Below are 24,690 nucleotides of genomic sequence, written 5' to 3'. Positions count from 1 at the left end.
CGAGGTACTTGGGTGCTCCCTCCTTCCTCCCCTCACTGTATAATTACTCTTTCTTTCCCCTTCCAGAAGCCTGCCCCGGACTCTCCAAAAGTCTCTCCTCCCAGTCCTGTCACACTTCCTGAGAGCAACCCTTCCCTCTCCAGCACGTCTCCTGTGCGCACTTCCCCATCAGGGATCCCGAAGCGTCGCACAGGTAAGGACACGCGGGCCCCTGCCCTTCAGTTGCCTGTCTTTGTGCACACTTGGATTTCTGCATCATTTGGCCATCCTCGTGACTGCTCTCATCTTAGCGTTGTGGTTAAGAGCTTGGCCTCACCATCCACTGGCTGTGTGACCTTGGGCAAATGACTTACCTTCTCTGAGCTTTGGTTGCTTTCTCTGTAAAACAGAGATGATAATAATGACAGTGCCTAACACAAAGAGATGTTGGGAGGATTAAAAGTGAATACATGTAAAGTGCTTAGAACAGGGCCCAGCCCATAGTAAGGGTTGGTTATTGTAATTGTGGTTACGTGCAGTAATGGAGGCAGCGTGGCGCACTGTGGAAGCACAGGGGAGGAGCCACAACTCGAGGGAAGCTTCTAGAAGAGAGGTTAACCAAGCTGAGCCCTGAAGGACACAGAAGAGTGAGCAGGGAATAAAGAGGAAAGAGAGTTCTAGGCAAGGGGAGAGTATGAGTTGAGAAGGCCCTCTGGGTCCACTAATGTCTTGGTGTGCTGGTGCTCAGAGTGCAGGGTTGGGGACAACGAGCAATGAGACTGGAGAAGGTCTGTGAAAAGCCAGCCTAAGGAGCGGCACCTCTGTCCCCAGGGGGATTAGGAAGGGTTTGTATAGGAGAGTGACAGGTGGGAGACCCACACGTAACCCAGGGTGATAGGGCCTGAGAAGCACCGGAAACGTGGCGGGTGTGACTGAGGAACTGGAATTCCACCCCCTCGCCCCCGGGGAAGATTCACCCTGAGCTAATGTCTGTTGCCAGTCCTCCTCTATTTTGTACATGGGTCGCTGCCACAGCATGGCTGAGGAGTGGTGTAGATCTGCACCCAGGATCCAAACCTGCAAACCCGGGCCGCTGAAGTGGAGTGTGTGGAACTTAACCGCTACACCCTGGGGCTGGCCCTGGAACTGAATTGTTAATATTACATCTTTTTTTTTTTTTTTTTTTTTTGGTGAGGAAGATCAGCCCTGAGCTAACATCCATGCCAATCCTCCTCTTTTTGCTGAGGAAGACTGGCCCTGAGCTAACGTCTATTGCCAATCTCCACCCCCCCCCCTTTTTTTTCCCCTTTTTCTCTGCAAAGCCCTAGTAGATAGTTGTATGTCATAGTTGCACATCCTGCTAGTTGCTGTATGTGGGACGCCGCCTCAGCATGGCCGGACACTTGGTGCGTGGGTGCGCGCCTGGGATCTAAACCCGGACCGCCAGTAGCAGAGTGCATGCACTTAACCACTAAGCCACGGAGCCGGCCCCCAACATCATTTTTATTAAATTTAAATTTGAAAGCTGACGCTGGATTCAGTTACTGAAGACTTTCAGATATATTTGGAACAATTTAGATATGTGAATCTACTTTTTCAGTGGTAAATTTTATGAAATCCAAACACAGATTGAGTATTTCTGTTGGAAATCTAGCGCCCAATTGATATGTGCTGTAAGTGCATTGGATTTTGAAGACTTAGCATGGAGAAAAGAAGGTTAATAATTTATTTTAATATTGAAAACATGTTGGAATCAGAATATTTTGGATATATTGGGTTAAGTAAACTATGTTTTAACACTAAGTTCACTTGTTTTTTTTTCCTTTTCTCCATGTAGCTACTAGAAAGTTTAAGGTTACGTGTGTGGCTCGATTACGTGTGTGGCTCACGTATACAGGTTTCACTCACTATCGGAAAGTACAGCGTTCCCATGAAACCTAAAAATAAACCTACCAAATCATACCAAATAACACGTAAACCAAAATAACACTCACAGATAGTAAAAGCAGAATGATGTGATAAATACACAGCGTATATAAAGTAGAAATAATGTGTGCACAGTGTAGTGTGCACCAGAATTGGGAAGACAGCGAGCGCACGGGAAGGCTGAGAGGTGGTGGTGGTGGTGATGGTGTTAGGGGAGTTGTGGGAGGCTGGGGTGGTGGGAGGTGCAGGAGACTGGGGTGGAGGAGAGAGAGGAAGAGGGTCATCTGATAACATCTCATCGTCGTCTGAATCCATCAGAGCAGGCAGGTCCCTAATGTCTACACTTTCTGTGTCTGCCTGCCTCGATGTCAAAGGTTGAGGTTCGTTGTCTGCGTTGGCTAATGTGGAAGGCTGTAAATAAGACAGTATGCCTGCCTGCTTAGCTTCTATAACAGCTCGCTGCAAAACAAACACTGAACACTATTTTTGCTTTTCACTTTTTTTCATAAAAGCAAAAATCCTTGGATTTCTGTTGTTTAGTGAATGTAGGTCTTTCGTAAAAGTGAAGTGGTGTAATGTGAACTTTTGGATAGCAGAGGAAGCCTGTGTTTCCATTGGCTGGTGCTGGTGTAAGAAATAATAGTGGTAACGCAGGGCGCTGTGGGGGCTCAGAATTGAGCCAGCCCAGAGGAGGTGATGTTGGAGCTGAGTCTTGGGAAGTGGGTTCGAGTTGGCTGTGGTGAGAAAGGATGGATGAGAAGTGTTGCAACCAAGAACAGCATGTGGAAAGGCCTCGAGGTGGGAACAGCATGGTGTGTTTGGGGAATCCCATACGCTTCAGTGTTTCTGGAGAGTAAAATACGATTTGGGGAGTAGGGAGAGTTTGAGGATAGTGTACAGTGAGAGATGAGCTAGAGGGGAGCGTGGGAGCGGCCTCTCAAAGGGCCTTGCACGCTGGATAAAGAGCCGAGGTTTTCCCTGGGGAGCTGTGGGAGGGTTGTGTGCTGGAAGGGCTGGCTCATACCTGCAGCAGAGGTGGTCATGATGAAGTAACTGAGTGGCTCAGGGTGTGCTGGCCACTCAGGGCTGGCACTAAGATTGGCCCTGGGAGCGTGTCAGGGAATTCTTCTTAGAGGAAGTGACATCTGAGCCGTGTCCCAAAGGGCCGCTAAACAGCATGTGCAAAGAGGTGTAACACAGCGTGGTGTGCTGAGAACAACAGCAATTCAGCAATGTTGGAAAATAAAGTGGATTGTGTCGCTTGGGAAGAGTTAGAATTAGAATGTCCACTACAGAGAGATCAGGTGGCACAGGTGGATATCAAATGACTTTATCCTAGAGGGGAGCTGGGGAAATGTGGAAGGCTTTTGAGTGGGAGGTTCAGTGCCAGCCATGGCTGGTAGGAGATCCCTCTGGGCCATGACAAGGAGCCACTGGGGGCCGGGAGACCAGGGAGAAGGTGAGAGATGACAATGAAAATGATTACAGCTGCCTGTTAGTGAATTCCTCGCCAAGTGTTAGTATCTCCGTTTGGAGTCTTCTGGAAGCTGGCTCTGAAGTTCCGAAATAAGGGTTCAAGTACAGGTTGTTTCTTTGGGAGGTGTGGAGAACACCATGCTCAGGGAAGGGGAGGCAGCCAATAACAGGTGTATTCTCAGGCTGGCTACTGCAGTGGGCAGCTGGAGTCAGATTCTCTGGGGATCGGTGTAAGTGCGTGCCTCAGGATTGTCTACCTGAGGTGCGAGGACCTGGGTGTTTATACATCAGCCCCCATCAGTCACTGGGTGAGGGCTGCTCCCCGGGCCTGTTGGCGCCCTGTCACTTCCAGACTTCTGAGGATCCAGAAAAGCTGTCCGGGACACACGTTAATGGTAAGGTCTTAGGGATGCAGGAGTGGCACCGAGAGCGTCTGCTCGAGTCAGGTACGGGGCCAAGCACGTTTCATTATAGCTTACTTTTGAGGATTGTTTCCATTCTGCGGATGTGGGAGAGTGAGGCACAGAGAGCTTAAATAACCTTCTCTCGGTCACTCAGCCAGGAAGCAGCAGCGCGTGGAGGATGAGGCCCGCCTTGGGGCAGAAGAGGAGGGGGCCCAGGGCCTTCTCAGGGGCCCCATCATCCGTGGGCCTGAGCTCTCCGGGGTGGGGGCAGACGGGCCAGCCAGTCAGCCACATCGAGACCTTTGCCTTCCCAGCTCGGAAGCAGCTTCCCAAACGGGCAATTCAGGATGCCCTGGAAGAGGAGAACGAGGACAAGGATAGAGAAGCCAAGAGGAGGAAGGAGGAAGAAGGTGACGCACCAGGAGGAGAAAAGTGGCGGGGGTGGGGGGGTCTGGGAGGGTGGGGGCCTGTCTGAGAGGACAGGGTGTTAGGACCCCACTGGTCTGATGCTTGTGTCCATGAATCCGGTCATGTCCATCAGAATCCCACACACCAACACAGGAATTTTTGTTATGAAAGCCTCGGGGAATACGTTCTTTTAGCCATCTTAATTCAGTAATAATTCATACTCATTTTCCCATGTTTGTCTTCTGTTTTTGCATTTATTTTAAGGAATGATTTCTTTTTCCCTATGAATTCCCAAACTTGCACAGCATCCTGTTCCATGCTGGTTTATGTGCAATACTTGGTTTTGGTCACAGCCACCAGTGAAAACCCAGCTTTGCAGAAATATAGCATCAGAAATTGCAAGGAATGCGATCTGATACTGAAAACTAAAATACCTTGAGCTAGTAGTTCATACAGTGTCCGACAGATGTCACCGGTTTTCTTTGAAAATGTAAAATATCCCGCAGGGCCCCTGTGAGTTCCCTGCATCCTGGTGCACACGTGATTCGCCTCATTGATGGCTTGGGGCCTGTATGAGAACATAACACTTGCAGCCTTTGCCACTGCTAGTTTGTTTGTTGCATAAAAAGTCCTCATTAGGCTCAGCTTTCCCAGGGCAGATTTGAATTTGGTCGAGATGTGATTTCCTGTTGGCGATTTTTAGTCAGTAACAAATTTTACTGTAAATCATGCCATTTTAGCCATTGTCGGTGTCTGGGGGCCTGGGGGTGGGTGGCTTCTTTCTACTAAGGCAGATTTTTCCCAATTAGTTTATATAGTTTGAGGTGTGATTTTTTTTTCAGTCAGTTTAAAAAATTTTTTATTTTTTATCTATAATGTTATCGTTTGCATTTTGAACCCTTTCCAATTCTATTTTGCGATGAATAATTAAAAAATAGTAGTTCATAAGAAGAGACAGGCCGTTTGTATCTGTTTCTCAGCTGCACTGGTGAGCGGTGGGGTTGGGTTCCCTCAGAGGTCCTGCTTGCTCAGGGTTGACCAGAGCGGTTCTCACACCTCCCATCACTTTATGGACGTGCTTGATTGGCACAGGAAAGAACAAATGGGGGCAGAATGTCTTGGGAGTTGAAATGTCCTTGGGAGTCAAAGTGATGTTTTGCCATCTGCCTTTTCTGTCATCAGAAGCAGAGACCCCGCCAGAAAGCCTCACAGAGCCTGACGTGGCCGACAAGAAGGAAACAGAAGAGGAGGACCAGCCCACAACACCCCCTGAGCCCCTAAAGGCCCCCAGTGAGTTCCTGATCCTCTTCTTCCCCGTGGCCCCATCTTTCTGGTTTTGGGGTCCGACGTTGTTGGAGGACAGTTAATTTAAATAAGACGTAGATTCTCAAATGAGTTGTTTAAATGCGAATTCTAGGGGAATCCTAGGTTTTTTGATTGTTGTTTTTATTATTATTTTCCTCCATGCATGTGGGGAAAAAAGAAAGAGCCAGTCATCCTTCAACAAAATGTTTATATCTTTCAGAAATCACAGGTACTAGGTATTATTCATTGAGCAGTAATTTATTAGTTAGACAACCAGGCTGAGTTATGGGCTTTTAGAGGTTCAAGTTACCCTCACAGGCCATAGAACAACCCCTGCAGTCCGGGTATCCATGAGACTCCTGTGTCAGAAACAACACTGTGGGGACATTTTTAGGATGCAGAATCGTATCTGATTTTCTGCAGCTGCAGGAGAATGGGAACATTTTCTTCTCATCGTGCTGCTGAAATTTCTTTTTAGCACTGTTGGCAAGTCTCCAATTTCAGGCCAAATGCTGGAATTCCATTAGTCAGTACTGACGAAAAAGCATTAGGCTTGAGAGGCTCAAAACCTACAGAAAGGAGAAGGGCAGAATTGGTTATGTTTTCCATCTGTAGGGTCAGAATGACCTTGGGGTTAAAAATAAAGTTTCAGGGGCGAAACGGTTTGCATCCCCATCTGACGTCTCTTGCTTTAGAAGCAGAGCCCCCGACAGACCGCGTTTCAGAGCCTGAGGGGGCTGTGAAGCAGGAACCACAGGAGGACCAGACTCAGCCTCCCCCCAGAACTCCCAAGACACTCAGTGGCTTCTTCAGTGAGTTTCTCCTTGCCCCTCATCCTCCCAGGTTGTGCAGGGAAAGGTGAGTGGGTCTTTCTCAGAAAGTGCTGCAGATCTCTCTGGCCTTCCCGGCTGGGAAGGTCTGACTCATCTCCCTGGCTTGTCCCCCATCTCCCCGAGCATCGGGGCCCTGCCAGGGGGAGGGTGGGTGGCAGGTGGGGGCTGTCAGAAGGAGAAAAGACCCACAACTTCCCGGCTTCGTTCCCAGGCCCCCGGAAGCCGGCAGTCAAAAGAGATGTGGAGGAAGAAGAGGGATCTGATGCTCCAAGAAAGGAGGAGACCAAGGGGTGAGTCCGTGTTGACTGTTAGGTAGAGAGGAAGGACGGGGGATAAAGAAAGACGAATGCAGTGAGGCCAGAATCTCTCTGATTTTATTTTAGGCCTCCAAAAGTGAGATAGTTAATCACAAAAAATTCTTTCAGCTTTAAAATTCTGTGATTAAGGTTTAATTATTCTAATAAAAATGTTTTGGGGATTCTTAACCTCAATTTCATGCCGCAGTTGAGACTTTATTAGTGAGATTAAGTGGCACCGTTTCAGCGTGTGACTGCTGAATAGTCGACTCCCTTTCTTGAACACCTACTATGTGTCAGGTGCGGTGCTAAAGGTTCCTTCTATGCTGTTTTACTTCATCTCTGCAGTAGTCCTGTGGAGAAAGCAGGCATTTTAGCCATTTCGCAGACAGGTAGCCCAGAGAGGTTAGGTCGGCTTCTCCGGGTCACACAGGGAGACGGAGGTAGGGCCAAGCCTGGGACCCTGGTTCCCCTGATTCCTAAACCTGGGCTGTTTCTTCACCACTGCCCCGTCTGGCCTCCTGGGTACGTGTCTGTGCTTATATATTTATAAATAAGTTTCTCTAACAGAATCCGTCCTACTGTCTGTATCTAAAGTTTTATATCCTGCTTTTTATTTTGTGTGATACCATGACCATTTTTCTTATACCGTTCCCAGCCTGATCACTTGTCCCTCTGCTGGCTGCCTCCAGCCAACTGTTTGTGCCAGGCACTAGGCAGTGTGTCTTCCATATCCTAACGCATCGGATCCTCCCAGCACCCTTGTGCGTAGATTTGCTGGTACCCCCATTTCACAGATGAGAAAAGTGAGGCGTGGAAGCAGGACCGTGTTGTGGCGTGGTTAGAAATCCCTGCTCCAGCCGCGTGACCTTGGGGAAGTGACTCAGCCTTTCTGTGCCTGTTTCCCCCTGAGGGTCTGAAGCATTTAGACTAGGGTCTGGCTGTCCCCAAGCTCAGCAAGTTGCAGCAGCTGTTATTATTATTATTATTATTTGATTTTAGTGCCTTGCTGAGGTCGCAGATGGGGAGTGCGCCAGAGTTGGGATTTGAACCGGGCAGTCTGGCCGTGGAATTTCTTACCCATCGTGCTCTGCTTCGTCTTTTAGTAATGATGGAAGCAACCTTGTTGAGCTGCTTGTTAAACACTGAGTCCACACAACTCACTGTGCACAGCCCTGCACTCTCTCTGTCCAGCTCAGCCGTCCACAGCCCTGTCTGTGCATCGGAATCAGCTGAAGGGCTGAATAAAACTCCTACGTCCTCTCCCCCACCTTTTTGTCCCCCCCCCAGTTTGGTATAGATACAGGCCTGAGGCTGCGGAGTCAGTGTTGTTTTAAAAATGCTCCCCACAAAATGCACCAAGGACTGGGGACCCTCACCGTAATTTCTTAGTTAACCCTCACAACAGCGTGCCACTGTCAGACTCCTGGTGGCTGCACTGTACAGATGGAGACACCGTTCAGAGAGGGGAGCCCGCGTCCTCAGGGTGACACAGCTGGCGGGTGATGGAGCAGGGATTTGAACCCAGATGAGTCCGACTGCAGAGTCTGGGCCGTGGTGGCTCTAACAGGATCAGGGGAGGCATTTCTAGAGGCATTTATGATGGAGAGGTTTAGAACACAGTCTCTGGAGTGCTGCTTCTTACTTGCTGTGTGACTGTGGGTAAGCTTCTTAGCCACTCTGTGCCCCAGTTTCCTTATCTGGAAAACAGGGTTAGAAGACCTGTAGGTCTGATGTCGTGCTCTTAGCACAGTGCCTGGCCCTTGGTGGCACCCAGTGATTGTACCCTTCCCCTGCTGTTCCACCCAGAATGAAGGAGGGAGGGAGACTGAGAGGCCCAGAGGGGTCCTTGGCTGTTACAGCGGGCTCTAAAAAACATTCAGATCATGCTACTTCACTCCAGCCGCACTGACCCCTTTTCTGCTCTTCAAACATGTCAAGTGTGTCTCTGCCTCAGGGCCTTTGCGCTTGCTGTTCCCCCTGCCCAGAGTGGAATGCTCTTCGCCCCAATACCCACTCTTTTTCCCTCTTTCCTTGCTTTTTCCCTGTACTTGGTTTCATTTTGTTTTCCAAAATATTTTTTAATATCTAAAATTATTTGTTTATATGTTTTGTTTTTTCCCTGATTCTCACACTAGAATGTGAGCTCCAGGTTAGCCGACTTTGTTTTCATTCACTTCTGTGCCCCTGGGCCTAGAACAGTGCCTGGCACACAGTAGGCGCTCAGTAAGTTGGAGGAATGACTTCTCTTTGACCCAGGCGTCTACCTGATTTAATCTCCCTTCGCCTCCACAGACCCCTGGACCCTCCCAGCTACAATCCCACCAAGAACAACTACCACCCTGTTGAAGATGCCTGCTGGAAGCCAGGCCAGAAGTGAGGCTTCTCCCTCCCCAGACTGTCTCCCTCCAGTCCCTCTCCCTGTGGGAGGCCCTCTTACTGGAGGCCTCAGTTGGAGGACACTGTTGCTTCTCTCCCTCCGTGTTTTGGGGACACAGTCGGCGGCAGCATTGAAGGGGATGGAGAGAAAACCCCTGGCAGGGAGCAGGGTTGCACGCGTGCATTTGGGTCTCAGCGAGGCTGACCCCAGGGAGGTGGATGGAGGGGCGGCATAGGTTGTACATTCTGCTCTTGTGTCTCCTCGTTCCCCCAGGGTCCCCTACCTGGCTGTGGCCCGGACATTTGAGAAGATCGAGGAGGTGTCTGCTCGGTAATTGGTGAGGCCGGCCTGGGCCGGGGGGGGGGCAGGCGGGGCGGGTGCTGTTCCTGCTCTGTGCCTTGCCTGGCAGTCGCTGTGCCTCGGGCTGCCTGATCCTTTCAGCCTCTCCTCTTTCAGCCTCGCCCTCACGCACGTGAGCACGGACCATGGGCACGGCCGCAAGAGTGGCCGCAGGTCCTCTCGAGGCCTGGAAGGCCCACACCATCATTTCTGCCTCGTTCTGTTGGTCAAAGCGAGACACGAGGGTGACACCTGATGGCAGGAACTTAACCTACCCTAAGTAATTGGAAGTAACCCCCCACAGCCTGGATGACATTTCTCAGTGTCAGTGAGAGGAAATCCGGGTCTTGGTTACAGCGAGAATCTCTCCCGTCTCGTCTCAGCACTTTCCCCTCAGAGCCCTGCACTCCCGGACGCACGGGACTGGCCCCCGGTGCACAGGGCTGCCCGGACCCGGTCCTCGCCCCGCCACCCCTTCCCCACTCCTGTTCTCGCCCTCCCCACCCCAGCTCTCACCCCTGGGGCTTGAGTTTATGTCATCGTTATTGAGGGGCCCACCTCATTCTGCCGCCTACTTCTACTGTCAGCATTGTTTCCAGATCTCTCCACATTGGTTTAAGTAGATCTTAGCTCATTTCAACTGGTCCATAGTATTCCTTCATTTTTACGTATGTCATTTTTCAGTTCCCCAACATTAGTGGAGCATTTAGGCTCTTCCCAATGTTTTTCTTATAAACGCTTGTCTTTGTGAACATGGGAGGAATCTCCTCTGGGGCTCAAACCCCACAATGGAATCGCAGGTCACAGAGGGCACAGGAAGGGCCTTGAATGCCAGGCTGGGGGGCTTGGAGGCCAGCCTGTGGGCAGCTGCAGAGTGAGGGCCGGATTATCTTAAAGCCCTGCTTTAAGGACAGACAGGTCTGGGAGTGGGCCCAGCTCTGCTGCTTCCTGGCTGCGTGACTGGACGGCGGCCTGACCTCTCTGAACTTCCGTCGCTGATGAGTACAGTGAGGATCATACATCTCATGTTTGCTGTGAGAACAGTGAGATGAAAACGTAACACAGCTGGGTGCTTAGTTTCAGGAGAAACTGTTCCCTTGAACGCTTAATTCAAGAGAACTGCAGGTGACTGTCCAAACCCTATAATCTAAAAATTGGGAGAGTTTTACAATTTTTAAAAATTTTTTGGAAATAATTTTAGACTTAGGGAAAAATTGCAGAAATAGTACAGAGAGTCCTCATATACCGTTGACTAGCTTCCCCTAATGTTAACATCTTACACCAGCACAGGAAAGTTAACCAAAACCAGGACATTGACGTGAGCGCATACTCTTAAGTAATCTGCAGACTTCATTTGCATTTTGCCAGTTTTCCCACTTGCGTCCTTTCCTCTAGGCCAAGATCCATCTAGGATGGATCCTAGGTGCCCCCACCCAGGGCGCCTAGTCGTCCTGTCTCCTTCATCTCCTTCCTCCCGGACGCTTCCTCAGTCTGTCTTTGTCCTTCCTTCACCTCCAGACTGTTGAAGACTCCAGGGATTTTGTAGAACGTCTCTCAGTTTGGGTTTGTCTGATGCTCCCTCAGGAATTGATTCAGGTGCTTCTTCTTCCCTCAGGAAGGGCGCGGAGGTGATGCTTTCTCACCGCATCCCGCGGGGGGCACGTTCTGCCTCCCTCTGACTCCTGGTTATATGGCTGCGGGGCCGTCGACCAGGCGTCTCCACTGCACGGTTGCTGCTTTTCTCTTTGCGATTAATAGGCATCTTGTGGGGATTCTCTTTGAGTCTCTGCAAGGCTCCTGTTTCTCCTCAGACTTTCGCCCGCTCATTTTAGCATCTGTGTTAGTGTCCTAGGGCTGCCCAAACAAATAACTACAAACTTGGTGGCTGAAAACAACAGCAATGTTTTCTCACACGTTTCAGGAGGCCAGAAGTCCAAAATCAAGGTGTGGGCAGGATTGGTTCCTTCTGGAGGCTCTGAGGGAAAGTCTGACCCGTGCCTCTCTCCTGGCTTCTGTTGGGTGCCAGTGTTCCTGGGCACTTGGCTTGTGGACACGTCGCTCCAGTCTCTGCCTCCATATTCCCATCGCCCTCTTCTCTGTGTCTCTCTGGGTGTCTTTTTCTGTACAGTCATGCTTCACATAATGACATTTCGGTCAACAACAGACTGCATGTAGGACGGTGGTCCCCTAAGATTAGTACCACATAGCCGAGGTGCGTAGAAGGCTATATATACTGTCTGCGTTTGTGCAAGTACACTCTGACGTTTACACAACGACGGAGTTGCCTCACAATGCATTTCTCAGAGCATATCGCCGTCATTAATCCAGGCATGGCTGTATTTTAGAAGGACATGCTTATTGTATTTAGGACCCACTCTAATCTGGGATGATCCCATCTTGGTCGTTAGCTTAATTACACCTGCTAAGACCCTGTTTCCAAGTAAGGCCACATTCTCAGGCTCCAGGTGGACTTGAACTTTGGGGAGATGCTGTTCCACCCACTATAGCATCCGACGGTGGGTGCTGCCTGTAACAGTTCCGCCTGTGTGTCTGCCCACTGGTGGTTTTGCATTTCTCTCATTCCTTCTCCTGTTGTTAATCGGGCTGCTTCTGTAAGAAAGACCGCTTCTCTTTTCAGTTCGGCCCTCTGAATCTGAGTTTGCCAACAGCAAACCAGATGTTTTCACAGTTTTCTCTGACACAGACAGAAACATTATTTTATTTTTAGAGGCAGCACGGGTTAATGGCTGGGAGCCCACGTCCTCGAGCAGACGGCCTTGGTTCAGATCTCAGCTCGATACTTATAGCTCTGCGACGTTGGGCAAGTTACATAATCTTTCTGTGCCTCAGTTTCTTCATCAGTAAAATGGGAATAGTGTTAGTATCTAGCTCATAGGGGAGCTATGAGAATTCAGTGAGTTAAAACACGCAGAGTGCTTAAAATCAGCACCTGTTACTTCTCTGTGGCGGATCGTCTCCACCCTCTTCCATCATTACTGTCTAACCTAGTTAGTCTCCCACCAGCAGTCTGTGATTGTGCCTGTGGCTCAAGTCACACACTTGGGACTGAGCTCTTCTCTCTCCTCCTTCCCTGGTTCCTTTGATCCCCACCCCCAGCTTTGACCCTGAAGTACCAGGTGGTCACTCCCCTGTCCCCTCCTCCAGGCTCCGGATGGTGGAGACGCTGAGCAACTTGTTGCGCTCTGTGGTGGCCCTGTCACCCCCAGACCTCCTCCCCATCCTTTACCTCAGCCTCAACCGCCTTGGGCCGCCCCAGCAGGGCCTCGAGCTTGGCATCGGTGACGGCATCCTTCTCAAGGCAGTGGCCCAGGCCACAGGTAGGAAGGGGCCGTCGTGGGAGTTCCAATGAGAGGGGAACTTAGAGGGAGCAAGTGGAGAGGTCGGGAGGATCTGAGAGATGGTGGAGAGGGACTCGGAAGGAGAGTGGGGGAGAGAGGCCGACGAGGGAAGAGGGCCTGGTGGGGCAGAGTGGTGGGGTGGTGGGGCAGAGTGGTGGGGTGGCGGGTCAGTGGTTCAGGTGAGGGAGGACCGGGCCTGGGTTGAGACTGGCCCTGGGTGGAGAGGAGGGCCTGGGGAAAGATGCCACAGGCAGAGAGCGGGGTTTGGGGGCTGAGTTTAGGTCTTGGGCGTGGCAGAGGTCCTATAGGACTTTGACCAGTAGAGCTGGGAGGGGCTGAGGGGGGATGAGGAAAGAACAGGATGGGGGCAGGGCCAGCGGCCTACAGGGGCTCAGTCCCAGTGCTTATGGAGAGCTGGTGATGTGGGCGGGGCCTGCCAAGGGCCTCGAATACTCAGTGTTTATTGTGAGGGTGTTGGGGAGCCATGGAAGGATCGTGAGCAGCGGAGGAGCAGGTCAGTTCTGGACCCGTGTGGAAGACAGACAGGAAGCCAGGAGTCCAGGGAGGAAGCTGGGGCAAAGGTCAGGGGGAAGAGGAGCTGGGGCCAGGGCTGTAGGGAGCAGAGGAGAGGGCAGGAGCACAGAGCGACAGGGGACAGGAGGGATCTGCCGGCTCTGGGGGTCGGGGGACGGAGGAGGTGCAAAGAATGCCCTGAGATCTCACTTGGTGACTCGGGGGATGATGGAACCACCACCAGGACAGGACACTGGTGAGGGGCGGGCACATTCAGGGAAAGTTAATAATTTCAGCTTGGGACCTGGTGTGAGCAACCTGTATTTGGGGGCCATCCACGAAGTTGGGAAGTATGTAGATCTGAAGCTCGGTCGATCGGATCAGAGACCAAGATCCGGGAGCCCTCAGCTTAGGAGGGATGATCAGTGTGCTGGCGAGCTCTCGTTTGCCCAAAGAGAGGGTGGTCAGGGAGGGTGGGGGGTGCTTAGAGTCGAACTTTGGGCAACACCAGCATTTAAGGATGCAGGGTTTTGAGGGTTTTGTGAATGGACAGAGTGACTGAGAAAGATTGACTGGGAGATAGAAGAGTTGTAGGGCCATCGGAGCCAGAGAAGATGGGACTCAAAATCTCCCGCTCCCTCACTCGGTACACTCATTAGGCTCTGACATCGTACCAGACCCACTGCAAACTGTGTCCATTAGTAATACTTGCCGCTGCAAGTAACAAAACCCCGCTACACTGGCTTGAACAGGGAAGAGTTTCTTTTTCTCACATACTAAGAGGCTGAGAGTAGGCGGCTGCTGATGCTGGTTTCCCTGCCCAACAAGAGGCTGAGGCTGAGGCCATTTCTGCTCTTTGCGCTGATGGTCAACGGTGCCCACAGGACCATAAGTAAGGCCAGGTCACATCCAACGTGTTTAAATTGGTGACTTCAAAAAGAGTAACAAAAAAACAAGCGAAGGCCTATTGGTCACTGCGGGAGGGTGTTAGTGACCGGCTAGGGGACAGGCAGGGGTCTCTTGGCTACCTTCTCTGTCTACACTCGCTCCCCTGGTGATCTCATCTCACACCACGGCTTTAAATCCTGTCTACACACTGACAGCACCACCGCCAACATCTCACCTAGTGTAGACGTGTTCATCTCGCTGCTTACTTACTCCATGTGAATGTCTGGTAGGCCTCTCACACCTCTCGTGAAGGGAGGCAGGTATTTAACGAGCCATTTCAGCCAGTGGGTGAGCACCAGGAAAGGACAAGGCAGGGGCTCGCCTGGAGCACACGTAGCTGGAGAAAATGCATCCAGGCCAGGTGGGAGCCACGCAGCCACACTCCTCCTCGCCCTCACCACCCCGCTCTCTCCACCCCCACAAGGTCGGCAGCTCGAGTCTGTCCGGGCTGAGGCCGCCGAGAAGGGCGACGTAGGGCTGGTGGCTGAGAACAGCCGCAGCACACAGAGGCTCATGCTGCCCCCGCCCGCTCTCACCGCCTCTGGGGTCTTTACCAAGTTCCGGGACATCGCCCGGCTCACCGGGAGTGCCGTGAGTGGGGCAAGGGGCTCACCCCAGGGGCCCAGACCAGCTGCTCCACGTCTGGGGGCCCAAAGCCACACAGAACGAGAAGGCTTTTGGTTAGACTGTTTGGGGCTGATCACTTCAGTTCTGCTTGTGGTTCCAGAGCTTCCTTTCCTTCTTCCTACTCTCAAAGGGGGGGTGGGGGGGTTCCAAGGGTGGCAGCTCCTGGGTGGCCGGGGTGGCCGGGAGGAGGTGCGGCCCCTCCCTTCACCCCCAGGCACCGACTGCTCTCCCCCCGCTCTTCAGTCCACAGCCAAAAAGATGGACATCATCAAAGGCCTCTTTGTGGCCTGCCGCCACTCAGAAGCCCGATTCATCGCCAGGTGAGGGTGGGCCCGTGAGGGTGGGGAGAGGGGAAAGTAGGGAGGGCCTGGCAGCTGGAATCAGTCCTGGTCCCCTGACCGCCCTTAGATGAGGACAGCGTGGCAAGGGGCCCTCGCCCTGAGGGGGTGGGAAGGGGGCACAGGTTTCCTTTTGTGGGCCAGCTCCTCTCCTTGACAGCGCTGCCTGGAGGAGGGTCCTGGGTAGTGAGTGCCGTGATTGGTGAGTGGTGTCTGCCCTGGCCTGAGCCTGGCGGTGCAGCTCAGGAGCCAGGTGGTTGCCATGACAGTGAAAACAAAATCATTGACAGCCCACAGCATGGAGCATTTCTTGGGTGCCCTGCCCCCTGCCCCGTGCTTTATCCCATCAGTTCCGCCCTGCAGCTCTGCGAGGTAGGCCCTGTCAGCCTCACCCCGGTTTATGGAATGGGAGATGGAAGCATAGGAAGGTTGAGCCTCGTGCCTGTGGTCGCCGGCTCAAAGCAAGGCCTGTGCCGGGGACGGGTTCCTGATCATTACACCACTGGGGCAGCTGCGTTCAGGGTCCAGCTCTGGCTCTGTCCCGGCCTTGCCCTCCGCGGGCTCACTGTCTTCTCAGAGGGTAGCTGGGATGAGGGGTGAAGACACCTGTGAGGCATCTAGATCTGCTGCCAGGAAATGCCTACAGTTGTGATTGTTATTGGCTGGCCTCAGTTTTCTCATCTGTTTAGTGGGTGTGTGTGATCTCTTGGATCCCTTCCGACTCTGGAGGTTGTTCTGGTTTTGAGGAGAGGGTCTGCAGAGGGTGGGGGTGGGGGAGACTGGAGGAGGCAGGAGCAAGGTACAGAGGACAAGATAGGGCAGGTGCAGACAAGCCCACTCCGCCTCACCTGCTCTCTCTCCAGAGCCCTGAGTGGACGGCTGCGCCTCGGGCTGGCAGAGCAGTCGGTGCTGGCCGCCCTGGCCCAGGCTGTGAGCCTCACACCCCCGGGCCGAGGTGAGCCCCCACGGCCGGTCCCCGTCCTGCCCTTCTCCTTTTCAGAAGTCCAGGCCCACCCCTCCCCTACGTGGTTCCTGCCTCCGCTGTCACTCCAGGCTGCTCTCCCCTGAGGAAAGTGTTCCCAGCAGCGGAGTTCACAACACACCACCCGCTGTGGACCCTGGGCTCGCTGAGGGGAGTTGGGCCCGTCCCAAAGCCTCTTCTGGTGGGTCTTGTCCTAGAACTCCCCCCGGTCGTGGTGGATGCTGGGAAGAGCAAGACAGCAGAGGCCAGAAAAACGTGGCTGGAGCAGCAAGGCATGATCCTGAAGCAGACGTTCTGGTGAGACCCAGGGGCCCTGGGCAGAGCGAGAGGGGCGGGGGGGGGGGCCCCAGGGGCGCAGATGATGTGGGTGGGGCAGGGGGTGGGCCCTGAGGGGTCATGGGTGGTGTGGGAGGGGCGCGCGGCTGACAAGCATGCCTGACTGTCATGGGGCCAGTGACAGGGCACAGGGTGGTGGTCTAGACAAGATCGGTGCTGAGCACAAGGATGGGGACAGAGATTGGGGAGGGGGCAAACAGTGAAGAGTCAGTGACGCAGGGACGGGGAGAGGCAAGGAGACACTGACAGCAGGTGAGAGCAGCAGGCATGGAGAGGTTCCTAAGTTCCAGATAGGAGTGCACGTGTGGAAAGGCCTTAGGAGACCCGGAGAGGGGCTGGTGGCTGACGCACTGTGAGGGGGTGTGAAGTCGTGGAGAGAGCATCCATGGAGTGACGGTGAGGGCTCCAGAGAGAGCCACGTGGAGGGACCTGGCCAGCGACCAGCCCAGGGCTGGCCGCAGCAGGACGCTGACTGCCCAGAGAGAGCATCAGCGGCAGGAGGGCCTGTGAGCAATTCCACAGATGCCCACAGAGCACCTGCTCTGGGCTGCGGCCGCCCTGGGTGCTGGGCACACGGCAGTGAGGAGGTCCCTCAGAGCCCCTTGGTCAGGGCAGCAGCCTCAGCGGCCCCCTCTCTGCCTGCGAGACGGGATCTATAAACTATCGCTCTCAGGCCCACCCCAGACCAGTAACATCAGAATCTTTGGAGGTGGGGCCTGGCCTTGAAGAAAGACTTCTTTAACACGTTCTTGTGCAGGTCTAACGTGTGGCCCAGGTGGAGAATCGCTGGTCTCATGATGGCAGATGGGGGGTGATGGCAGGCCCAGACCAAGGGAGGGAGACAGAGTGATATATAGTGACACTGAGGGAGGATTGTGGCGGAGACAGCTGGAGACAGGGTGACAAGAGGAGGCAGGGATGGGCAGGAGCAGAGTGGGGGACGAGGTGACAGACAGGCAGAGGCGGATCTTGCGGCAGAGAGCAGAGTCCTGGAAGGACACCTCCCACCTTGCTCTTGCCCCCTCCCCGCCCCAGCGAGGTGCCCGACCTGGACCGGATCGTCCCCGTGCTGCTGGAGCATGGCCTGGAACGACTCCCGGAGCACTGCAAGCTGAGCCCAGGTACAGGCCCCCCGTGGGCCCCTCGAGAGTGACCACAGCCTCCCCCTGGGCAGGCTGGCTCCTGGGCCATGGGGGCCGAGGGCTGGCCCTCCTCCAGGCTCCACTCTCTCCTCCAGGGCGGCTGTGAGGGTGCCCACTACTAGGCGAGCACCCCTCTAAGAACCCGCAGAATCCTCTCCACCAAAACTGAGTCCTGTTCCCTGTGCTAAAAGCCATTCCTCTTCCCCTTGGAGTTTCCCTTCTGTATTAGACAGGATGTAGGGGAAGCTGCTGTAACAAAGATACCCCCAAAGGCAGTGGGTCAGGCCAGACAGAATCTCTGTCTCTCTCGCACGTAAGAGTGCAGAGGAAGGCAGGCAGTTAGGGAGGATGCGCAGCCACACTCCAGGGATCCCCAGGGACCCAAGTGCCTTCTGTCTCGTCGCTTTGTCATCCTGAGGTTGTCACCCCAATGAGCGTGATCAGAGATGGCTCACGTCTCTGTCCTAGGTTGTGAGAAGAGGGAAAGAGAGACGAGGCGGCCCGCTTCCTAGTGATGATGAGACCCAGACACTGCGCACGTCTCTTCTGCGGGCAGTTAGAAGTCTGCACAGTTAGCCGTCCCCGCCACACTCCCTCTTGAGTTGATTGCCCCCGCCTCTGCCCCCAGTCCACCTAACTCACTCTCTCTCATCTGCTCCCCCCAGGAGTCCCCCTGAAACCAATGTTGGCCCACCCCACCCGCGGCGTCAGCGAGGTCCTGAAACGCTTTGAGGAGGCAGCTTTCACCTGCGAGTACAAATATGACGGGCAGAGGGCACAGGTACGGGGGGTGGACACATCCCGTCAGCAGAAAGGAACGTGCCAGAGAGCAAGGGCGTGGGGTCGGTCAGACGGACCTTCTGCCACAGACTGCCCATATGACCTTGCACATCTCTTGGGGCTTTAGTCCCCACCTCTGTGCAAGGAGTGCTGTAATAACCACCTCACTGGCTTATCTGAAGATCCATCTTATTTGGTAAAATCATCCAAATTCCCGACCCACAGCAGCAGGAGCTCAAGAAATGTCGGCCCTGCTGGTGCCCTGCTGGTGGGTGTGTTAGTTGCAACAGGCGCCTGTGTGACCCTCGGTGCAGTTAGGTGAGCACCTGTCCCGTGACCCAGGGCTGTAGACGCCTCGGGCGGGTCTGTGACGATGCTAGTCGTGGTTCTTCTGTCCTGGCGGGGAGGTGGGGCCGTCTCGGTGTTCATTGCCCACGGATGGATAAGCGAGTGCGATGGGGGCCACCATATGGTGCTTTGAGGCAGTGACAAGCAGTGGATTCAATGGACACTTAGCGTCGTAGGTGGACTTTCAATATATGGTGCTGAGAAAACAATGATAGATAAAATGATTTACAATAGCGACAGTGACTTAAATATATATATATATTTTAAGTCGTGTATGTTATATCATAGACACACAACTTTCTTGAAATGACGTAGTATAAGATGGCATATATGTAGCTCTACTCAAGGGCTCTGACCAAACTGTATTAAAATACATAAATTAGCAATGAAAACCAGAATGATAGTTACCACAGGAGAACATCCAGACAAATCAACATGTACACACATAGCAAGACACTTGTGTTTACAGGGCGAGAGGAGTGGGAACTGGGATGATGAATAAAAAAGATGGCGAGAGCCTCCACAGACTAGGGTGGGAGGTGCTGTTGGAACCAAGGACGTGATTCACTCAAGTCCCCACACTGGTTCCTCCTCCAGAGCTTCTCGAACCTTCTGCCAGTGAAAGTGGGGTCAGAAGAGAAAGGAGGGGCCGCCTGGGGTGGACTGAGCTCTGATTTCTCTCCTCTCCCGCTGTGGCAGATCCATGTTCTGGAAGGCGGGGAGGTGAAGATCTTCAGCAGGAATCAGGAGGACAATACCGGAAAGTACCCCGACGTTATCAGCCGCATCCCCAAGGTGGGCATCTGCCGCCCTTCACTCTGCGGGGGCAGCAGTGACGGGTGCAGAGAACCGAGGCCCGTCCAGGCCGGCTCGCTGCAGGGGGTTTGTGGGAAGGAGATCGGAATGAGTTTGGCTGCAAGTAGCAGAACACTTGGCTCACAGCGCCTTGAGCCGATGTTGTTTTTTCTCAAAGGAACCTGGAAGCAGGCGCCCCAAGGCTGGCTCAGCTGTGCACTCATGCCCTGACCTGGCTCCTTTCTGTCTCTGTCTCTGCAGTCCTTGGCTGGGTGGCTTTTCACCCCAATGCTTGTCCCTGCTAGTCCTCCGTAGCTGCCACACTTCTGGGTAGAAAGACAGGTGGGAAAGGGTTCCAGCTTCTGTCCCCTCCCATGAGGACAGTTAGCGCTTTCTCGGATATCTCCCAGCATCCCCAGCCGACTGCAGTTTGGGGTCACTGTTCAGCGCTGGGCGCCACGGCCACCCTAGTGCAGCAGAGGCCGGGAAAGCCAGCGTCTCACTCTCCAGCGGGAAGGAGGGGGTGGGACAAGGGTGGAGGGATCCAGCCTGCAGATCGGCCCCACAGCTGAAATAGGGCTGGGCCTCCAGCGCCCTGGAGCCGGGGGCGTCTCTGCTTCTGCCGTAGGGGTCCTTGTCAGAGAGCCCTTCCCCTGCCTGCCCTGATTCATTAGGAAATTGGCTGTCCCCTAGATCAGCGAGCACAGAAGTGACAGGACAGTGCGGGCATTAGTGGAGCTCCTGTTAAGTGCCGCGCACTGTTTTTCTTTAATTAATTTAGTGGAGATGTAATTTCCATAAAAGCTGCTGATTTTAAGTGTTGAGTGTGCAGTTTGATGAGTTTTGACAGGTTTATGCACCCATGTAATCAGAGTATAAAAGATTTCCGTATTCTCATCGCTCTAAAATATTTCCTCGTGCCACTTGCCAAGCAAGTCCCCCTCCACAGCACCCCCCATCCATCTCCCAGAGACAGCAACCAATGACCTGCTCTTTTGTAGCCACGGGTTCGTTTGCCTGTTCTAGATCTTCACGTAAGTGCTGTCATACAATACATAGTCTTTTGTATCTGGCTTCTTTCGCTCATTCATTCAACAAGTATTTATCGGACGTCTGCTCTGGGCTAAGCCCTGTGCCGGAGGCTGTGGTTGTAACACAGCAGGGCAGGCAGATCTTCATCAGAGAGTCCCGCCATTGCCTCTGTAATCGTACATGGAGATCAGGGCTCCAAAGAAAAGGACCAACGTTCTATGAGCCTTTGTAACAGTCAGACTTGACGTGGACTTGGTGCCAGGGAAGCAGGGCCATCACCGTGCACAGCCCCAGGATACAGTATGAGTGGTGCCCCCTGGAGTTGTGCAGCAGCGTTCCTTTGAGGGAGGAGAAGTCTTTCTAGTGGAGGCGAAGGACAGGGACAGGCACTCCAGCGTGAAGAGCATGTGCAAAGGCCCAGTGGTTGGACGAGCATAGCCCATTCAAGAAACAGACAGGCTAGTGTGTTGGGGTGCAGAGAGCAAATCTGAGGGGACCAGTTGAGGCGCGCGAAGGCCAAGGGTTGCCCAGGGAGAGCCCCACAGCCTTGGGGGCTTTGGGATGGTTTCTAGCAGGAATGTACCGGATCAGGTTTGGGGTTTGCAGAGAGCACGCTGACTGCTGTGAGGAGAGTGTGTTAGACGGGGTCCGTGCAGGAGGGCGACCAGTAGGATGATGTGGCTTAGGCTGGACTGGGCTCAGTGAGGTGGTGGCAAGTGGACGGCTTAGAGAGATTCCGGATGGGAAATCAACAAGTTCACTGGGGAATTGAGTGTGAACTGGGAGGAAGAGGAAGATGACAGAGGCCTCTGGGTTTCCAGCTTGTGGGACCAAATAGTGAGTCCTCAGAAAAGTTAGTTTTTACTTTCTGTCAGTAGGGAATAAGAGAAGAGGATCCGTGTTCATGTGTGTCTTTGAGGTTGGCATCAGTCCGTCAGTGGATCTTGAGAGCTGCAGAAGGAAAAGGAAATTTGTCTCCCTGTGTCTGTCTTTTGGCCTCATCCTCCACCTCTCACCAGCCCTGGGTCTCCCCCTTTACCTTTCAGATTAAACTCCCGTCAGTCACATCCTGCATCCTGGACACTGAAGCTGTGGCTTGGGACCGGGAAAAGAAGCAGATCCAGCCCTTCCAAGTGCTCACCACCCGCAAACGCAAGGTAGCCAGCCTCAGCCCTCTTCCACCACTTACCATGGTCCCACACTCATTCATCGTCCTGCCAGTCCTGCCCAACCCTCAGAAGGACAGAGTGTCTGTGGGGATGCTGTTCTCTCAGCCTTTTGCAATGTGGCTGCCATAGCTCCAGCCATTGCATTCTCATCCCAGCATGCCAAGTAGGAAGAGGGGAAGAGCCCTCTTCCTATGTCTCTGTGTTTTATTATGAAAGATCTATTCCAGGTGCCCCCACAACCTGCACCCCAGCAAACTTCTGTACTCTCATCTGCCAGATTTGTGTCATGTCACCACCATTAGCTGCAAGGGAAGTTGGGAGAGCAAATCTCTGGCAGAGGGGAGTGAGGTTGTTGGCATTAGCTGAGAGCCATCGCAGTTCAGTGCCCGGGGCCAGCAGCATTGCCGCCCTCACAGGTGTGCGACCTGTTAGCTAGGGCCAAGGGGAGAAGGGTAGGTGACAACAATCATGCCTCAGGCATGATGGGAGGGGACCCAGCTGGGCCCTGTCTCACCTTCCCCGACTCCTGAGTCTCCCTTCTGCCCCAACCAGGAGGTGGATGCAGCGGAGATCCAGGTACAGGTGTGTTTGTACGCCTTCGACCTCATCTACCTCAACGGAGAGGTGAGTTCCGGCCTCATGCCTGGGGAGCCGAGGGATCATGGGGGTGGTGTGTGAGCCTGGGAGCCAGGGGTCTGAGGGTCATTGCTGACTGCCAGTCACTGAGCTGGGAGGCCACACATGGGCAGCAGTTCTCCAAGTGTGATCCAAGGACCCCTGTGGGTCCCTAAGACTATTTCAGGGCCTCTCTGAGGCCCTGTCTTTTCCATCTCCACGTCTGTGTGAGGCGAGTTTTCTCCATGCACTGCTGCCAGAGCAACATCTTGCAGCGTCTGAATGCAGAAGCAGACACGAGAATCCAGCCCCTGTTAAGCCAGACATTAAAGAGTTTAAAAAATATAAAATAATGCCCTTCTTCTCACTAGTTTTTTTTTAAAGATAGGCATATTTCATACAAATACATTGTTGGAGGGGCCAGCCTGGTGGCATAGTGGTTAAGTTCGAGCGCTCTGCTTCGGTGGCCCGAGGTTCACAGGTTCGGATCCCTGGTGCGCACCAACGCACCGCTTGTCAAGCCATGCTGTGGCGGCGTCCCATATAAGGTAGAGGAAGATGGGCACAGATGTTAGCTCAGGGCTGGTCTTCCTCCCAAAAAAAAAAAAAACGTTGTTGTGTTAACATACTGGATTTATTATTTTTAAGTGAATTAATGGATGTTTTTAAGATTTCTCACTTTTGATCTGGTCACTGTTAATAAGTGATACAATAGTTAATACTACACCACTAATGTGGTAAACATCGAGAGATGTAACCCCTGTGCACAGAAGCTCTTAGGAGTGAGTCCTCAGTCAATTTCAAGAGTGGGAAAGGGTGCTGAGACTGAGCAGTTTGAGCCCCGCTGCTCCAGGGACCAGGTTCAGAATCTGGAGGCACGTCGCCTGTTTTCGTGTCCCAGCTCTCCCTCGCTAGCTGTGTGGCTGCAGACGAGTGACTCCACCTCTCTGAGTCTCAGTTTCCTTATCTGTATTAAAGAGCTAACAGTAGCACCTGCTCCGTCTCCTGGGCAGATGAGTGGTGGATCACGGTGGGCATGGAGCACGGTCGCCGGCACATAGGAGCATTTGATAAAATTAGCCGCCATCGTCGTCATCCTAGATGATGAATTTGTGATGATCCGGTAGCTGAACGGCGACCACTTGCACGTCACATTCACTAATGGAGCAGTGTCTTTTCAGACTTGTGGGCCACGTGTGTTGTTCAGTGACCTGCCCTCTTGTAACTTGTACTTGTGACTTGTCTGGTGGGTTCTTATTAGTGTCTTTCTGGTCTGGAAAGTTCCTCCTCCAGGAGGCTGGTTAGTCCTTTGCCAGATGAAGCCAGTTGTGGTCCTTGTGCCGAAACTCGTCCAGCGCCTGAACCACCCACTTGATGACGCAAATGATAAGTCGAGTTTGACCTCGTAAATTAACTGCAGGGAGAGCAATAGAATTCTGACTTTGTTCCCCACAGTTGTGGGGAGGAAATGTCAAATATCAGCTGCTTTGTGGTTTTTCTTCATGTTTTGATTGTCTGCTCTGCTGGTTCCTTTGTGTCATGAGCATTTCAAGTATTTCTTCCTCTTTGGTGTTTGCCTTTCAACTTGTTTTTAACTATTATTTTTTATGTAGTCAGATCTATCATTTTTATCCCCCTTAATGCATCCTCATCCCCAAGATTAAAAAAATAAAGAAATAAAAGTCATCCTTTCCCTAGGATTCTAAAAGTTTTCACTTAGCTTTTCTTCCAGTATCTTTACAGCTTTTTTACTTTGAAGTTGGAATTTGCACATGAGTGTGTGTCAGGCAGAAAGTGGGCGATCTGACTCTTTTTTTTAACAAATAACAAGTCGCTTGTCTCCATATACCGTTTATTGACTGAATCCATCTTTCTCCCGCCGTTCGAATTACCTTTCTGTGTTATCTGCTCAGTCCCCATCTGTACACGGTGTTCCTGGTCTCTCTCCTGTTGCCCGGCAGGCACTTCTCAGACTAATTCTTTCCCGGTTAGTGATTTTAAATTTTTAAAGCACTTCCACTGCTTGCCCTCCAGATGGACATTTGGGCTTTTTCCATCAATGGTTTTTTTCTGTCATGAAATCGTCCCAGTGACCTGGACAGAAAGATGAGGGGGCAGCCGTAATGGTTAAGCGTGCAGACTCCGCAATCGGACCACCTTGGCTTTGTGTCCCAGCCACACGCTTCCCAGCTGGTGACTTTGGGCGACTGACTTCACCTCTCTGAGCCTCAACTCTCTCCTCTGTAAAATGGGGTATCAGCTACCTCTGAGCGTGTCAGAAAGGCCCACTGAGCCTGGGCCCAGGGCGGCAGCTGAGCGCTTGAACTGTAGCAGGTCCGGGCTGAGGTGTGCTGTCAGGG

General features: G+C 52.9%; 1 protein-coding gene across 2 annotated transcripts in view; it reads left to right on the top strand.

Annotated features, from left to right (window-relative positions):
* Positions 1 to 24,690, top strand: part of LIG1 (DNA ligase 1) — a 48,447-nt gene that overhangs the window by 16,116 nt on the left and 7,641 nt on the right. For both annotated transcript variants that reach the window (XM_058529723.1, XM_058529724.1), the window contains exons 5-21: positions 67 to 193; positions 4,100 to 4,195; positions 5,376 to 5,483; positions 6,194 to 6,310; positions 6,543 to 6,621; positions 8,923 to 9,003; positions 9,281 to 9,337; positions 12,512 to 12,684; positions 14,591 to 14,757; positions 15,037 to 15,113; positions 15,995 to 16,086; positions 16,311 to 16,410; positions 17,485 to 17,570; positions 18,257 to 18,372; positions 19,419 to 19,514; positions 21,593 to 21,703; positions 22,268 to 22,339. In XM_058529723.1, coding sequence (XP_058385706.1) covers positions 67 to 193; positions 4,100 to 4,195; positions 5,376 to 5,483; positions 6,194 to 6,310; positions 6,543 to 6,621; positions 8,923 to 9,003; positions 9,281 to 9,337; positions 12,512 to 12,684; positions 14,591 to 14,757; positions 15,037 to 15,113; positions 15,995 to 16,086; positions 16,311 to 16,410; positions 17,485 to 17,570; positions 18,257 to 18,372; positions 19,419 to 19,514; positions 21,593 to 21,703; positions 22,268 to 22,339 — 1,755 coding nt within the window. The remainder of the gene's footprint in view (positions 1 to 66; positions 194 to 4,099; positions 4,196 to 5,375; positions 5,484 to 6,193; positions 6,311 to 6,542; positions 6,622 to 8,922; positions 9,004 to 9,280; positions 9,338 to 12,511; positions 12,685 to 14,590; positions 14,758 to 15,036; positions 15,114 to 15,994; positions 16,087 to 16,310; positions 16,411 to 17,484; positions 17,571 to 18,256; positions 18,373 to 19,418; positions 19,515 to 21,592; positions 21,704 to 22,267; positions 22,340 to 24,690) is intronic.

The sequence above is a fragment of the Diceros bicornis genome, chromosome 34 (assembly GCF_020826845.1).
Source record: "Diceros bicornis minor isolate mBicDic1 chromosome 34, mDicBic1.mat.cur, whole genome shotgun sequence".
NCBI lineage: Eukaryota > Metazoa > Chordata > Mammalia > Perissodactyla > Rhinocerotidae > Diceros > Diceros bicornis.
This window is presented reverse-complemented; position numbering and strand designations above follow the sequence as displayed.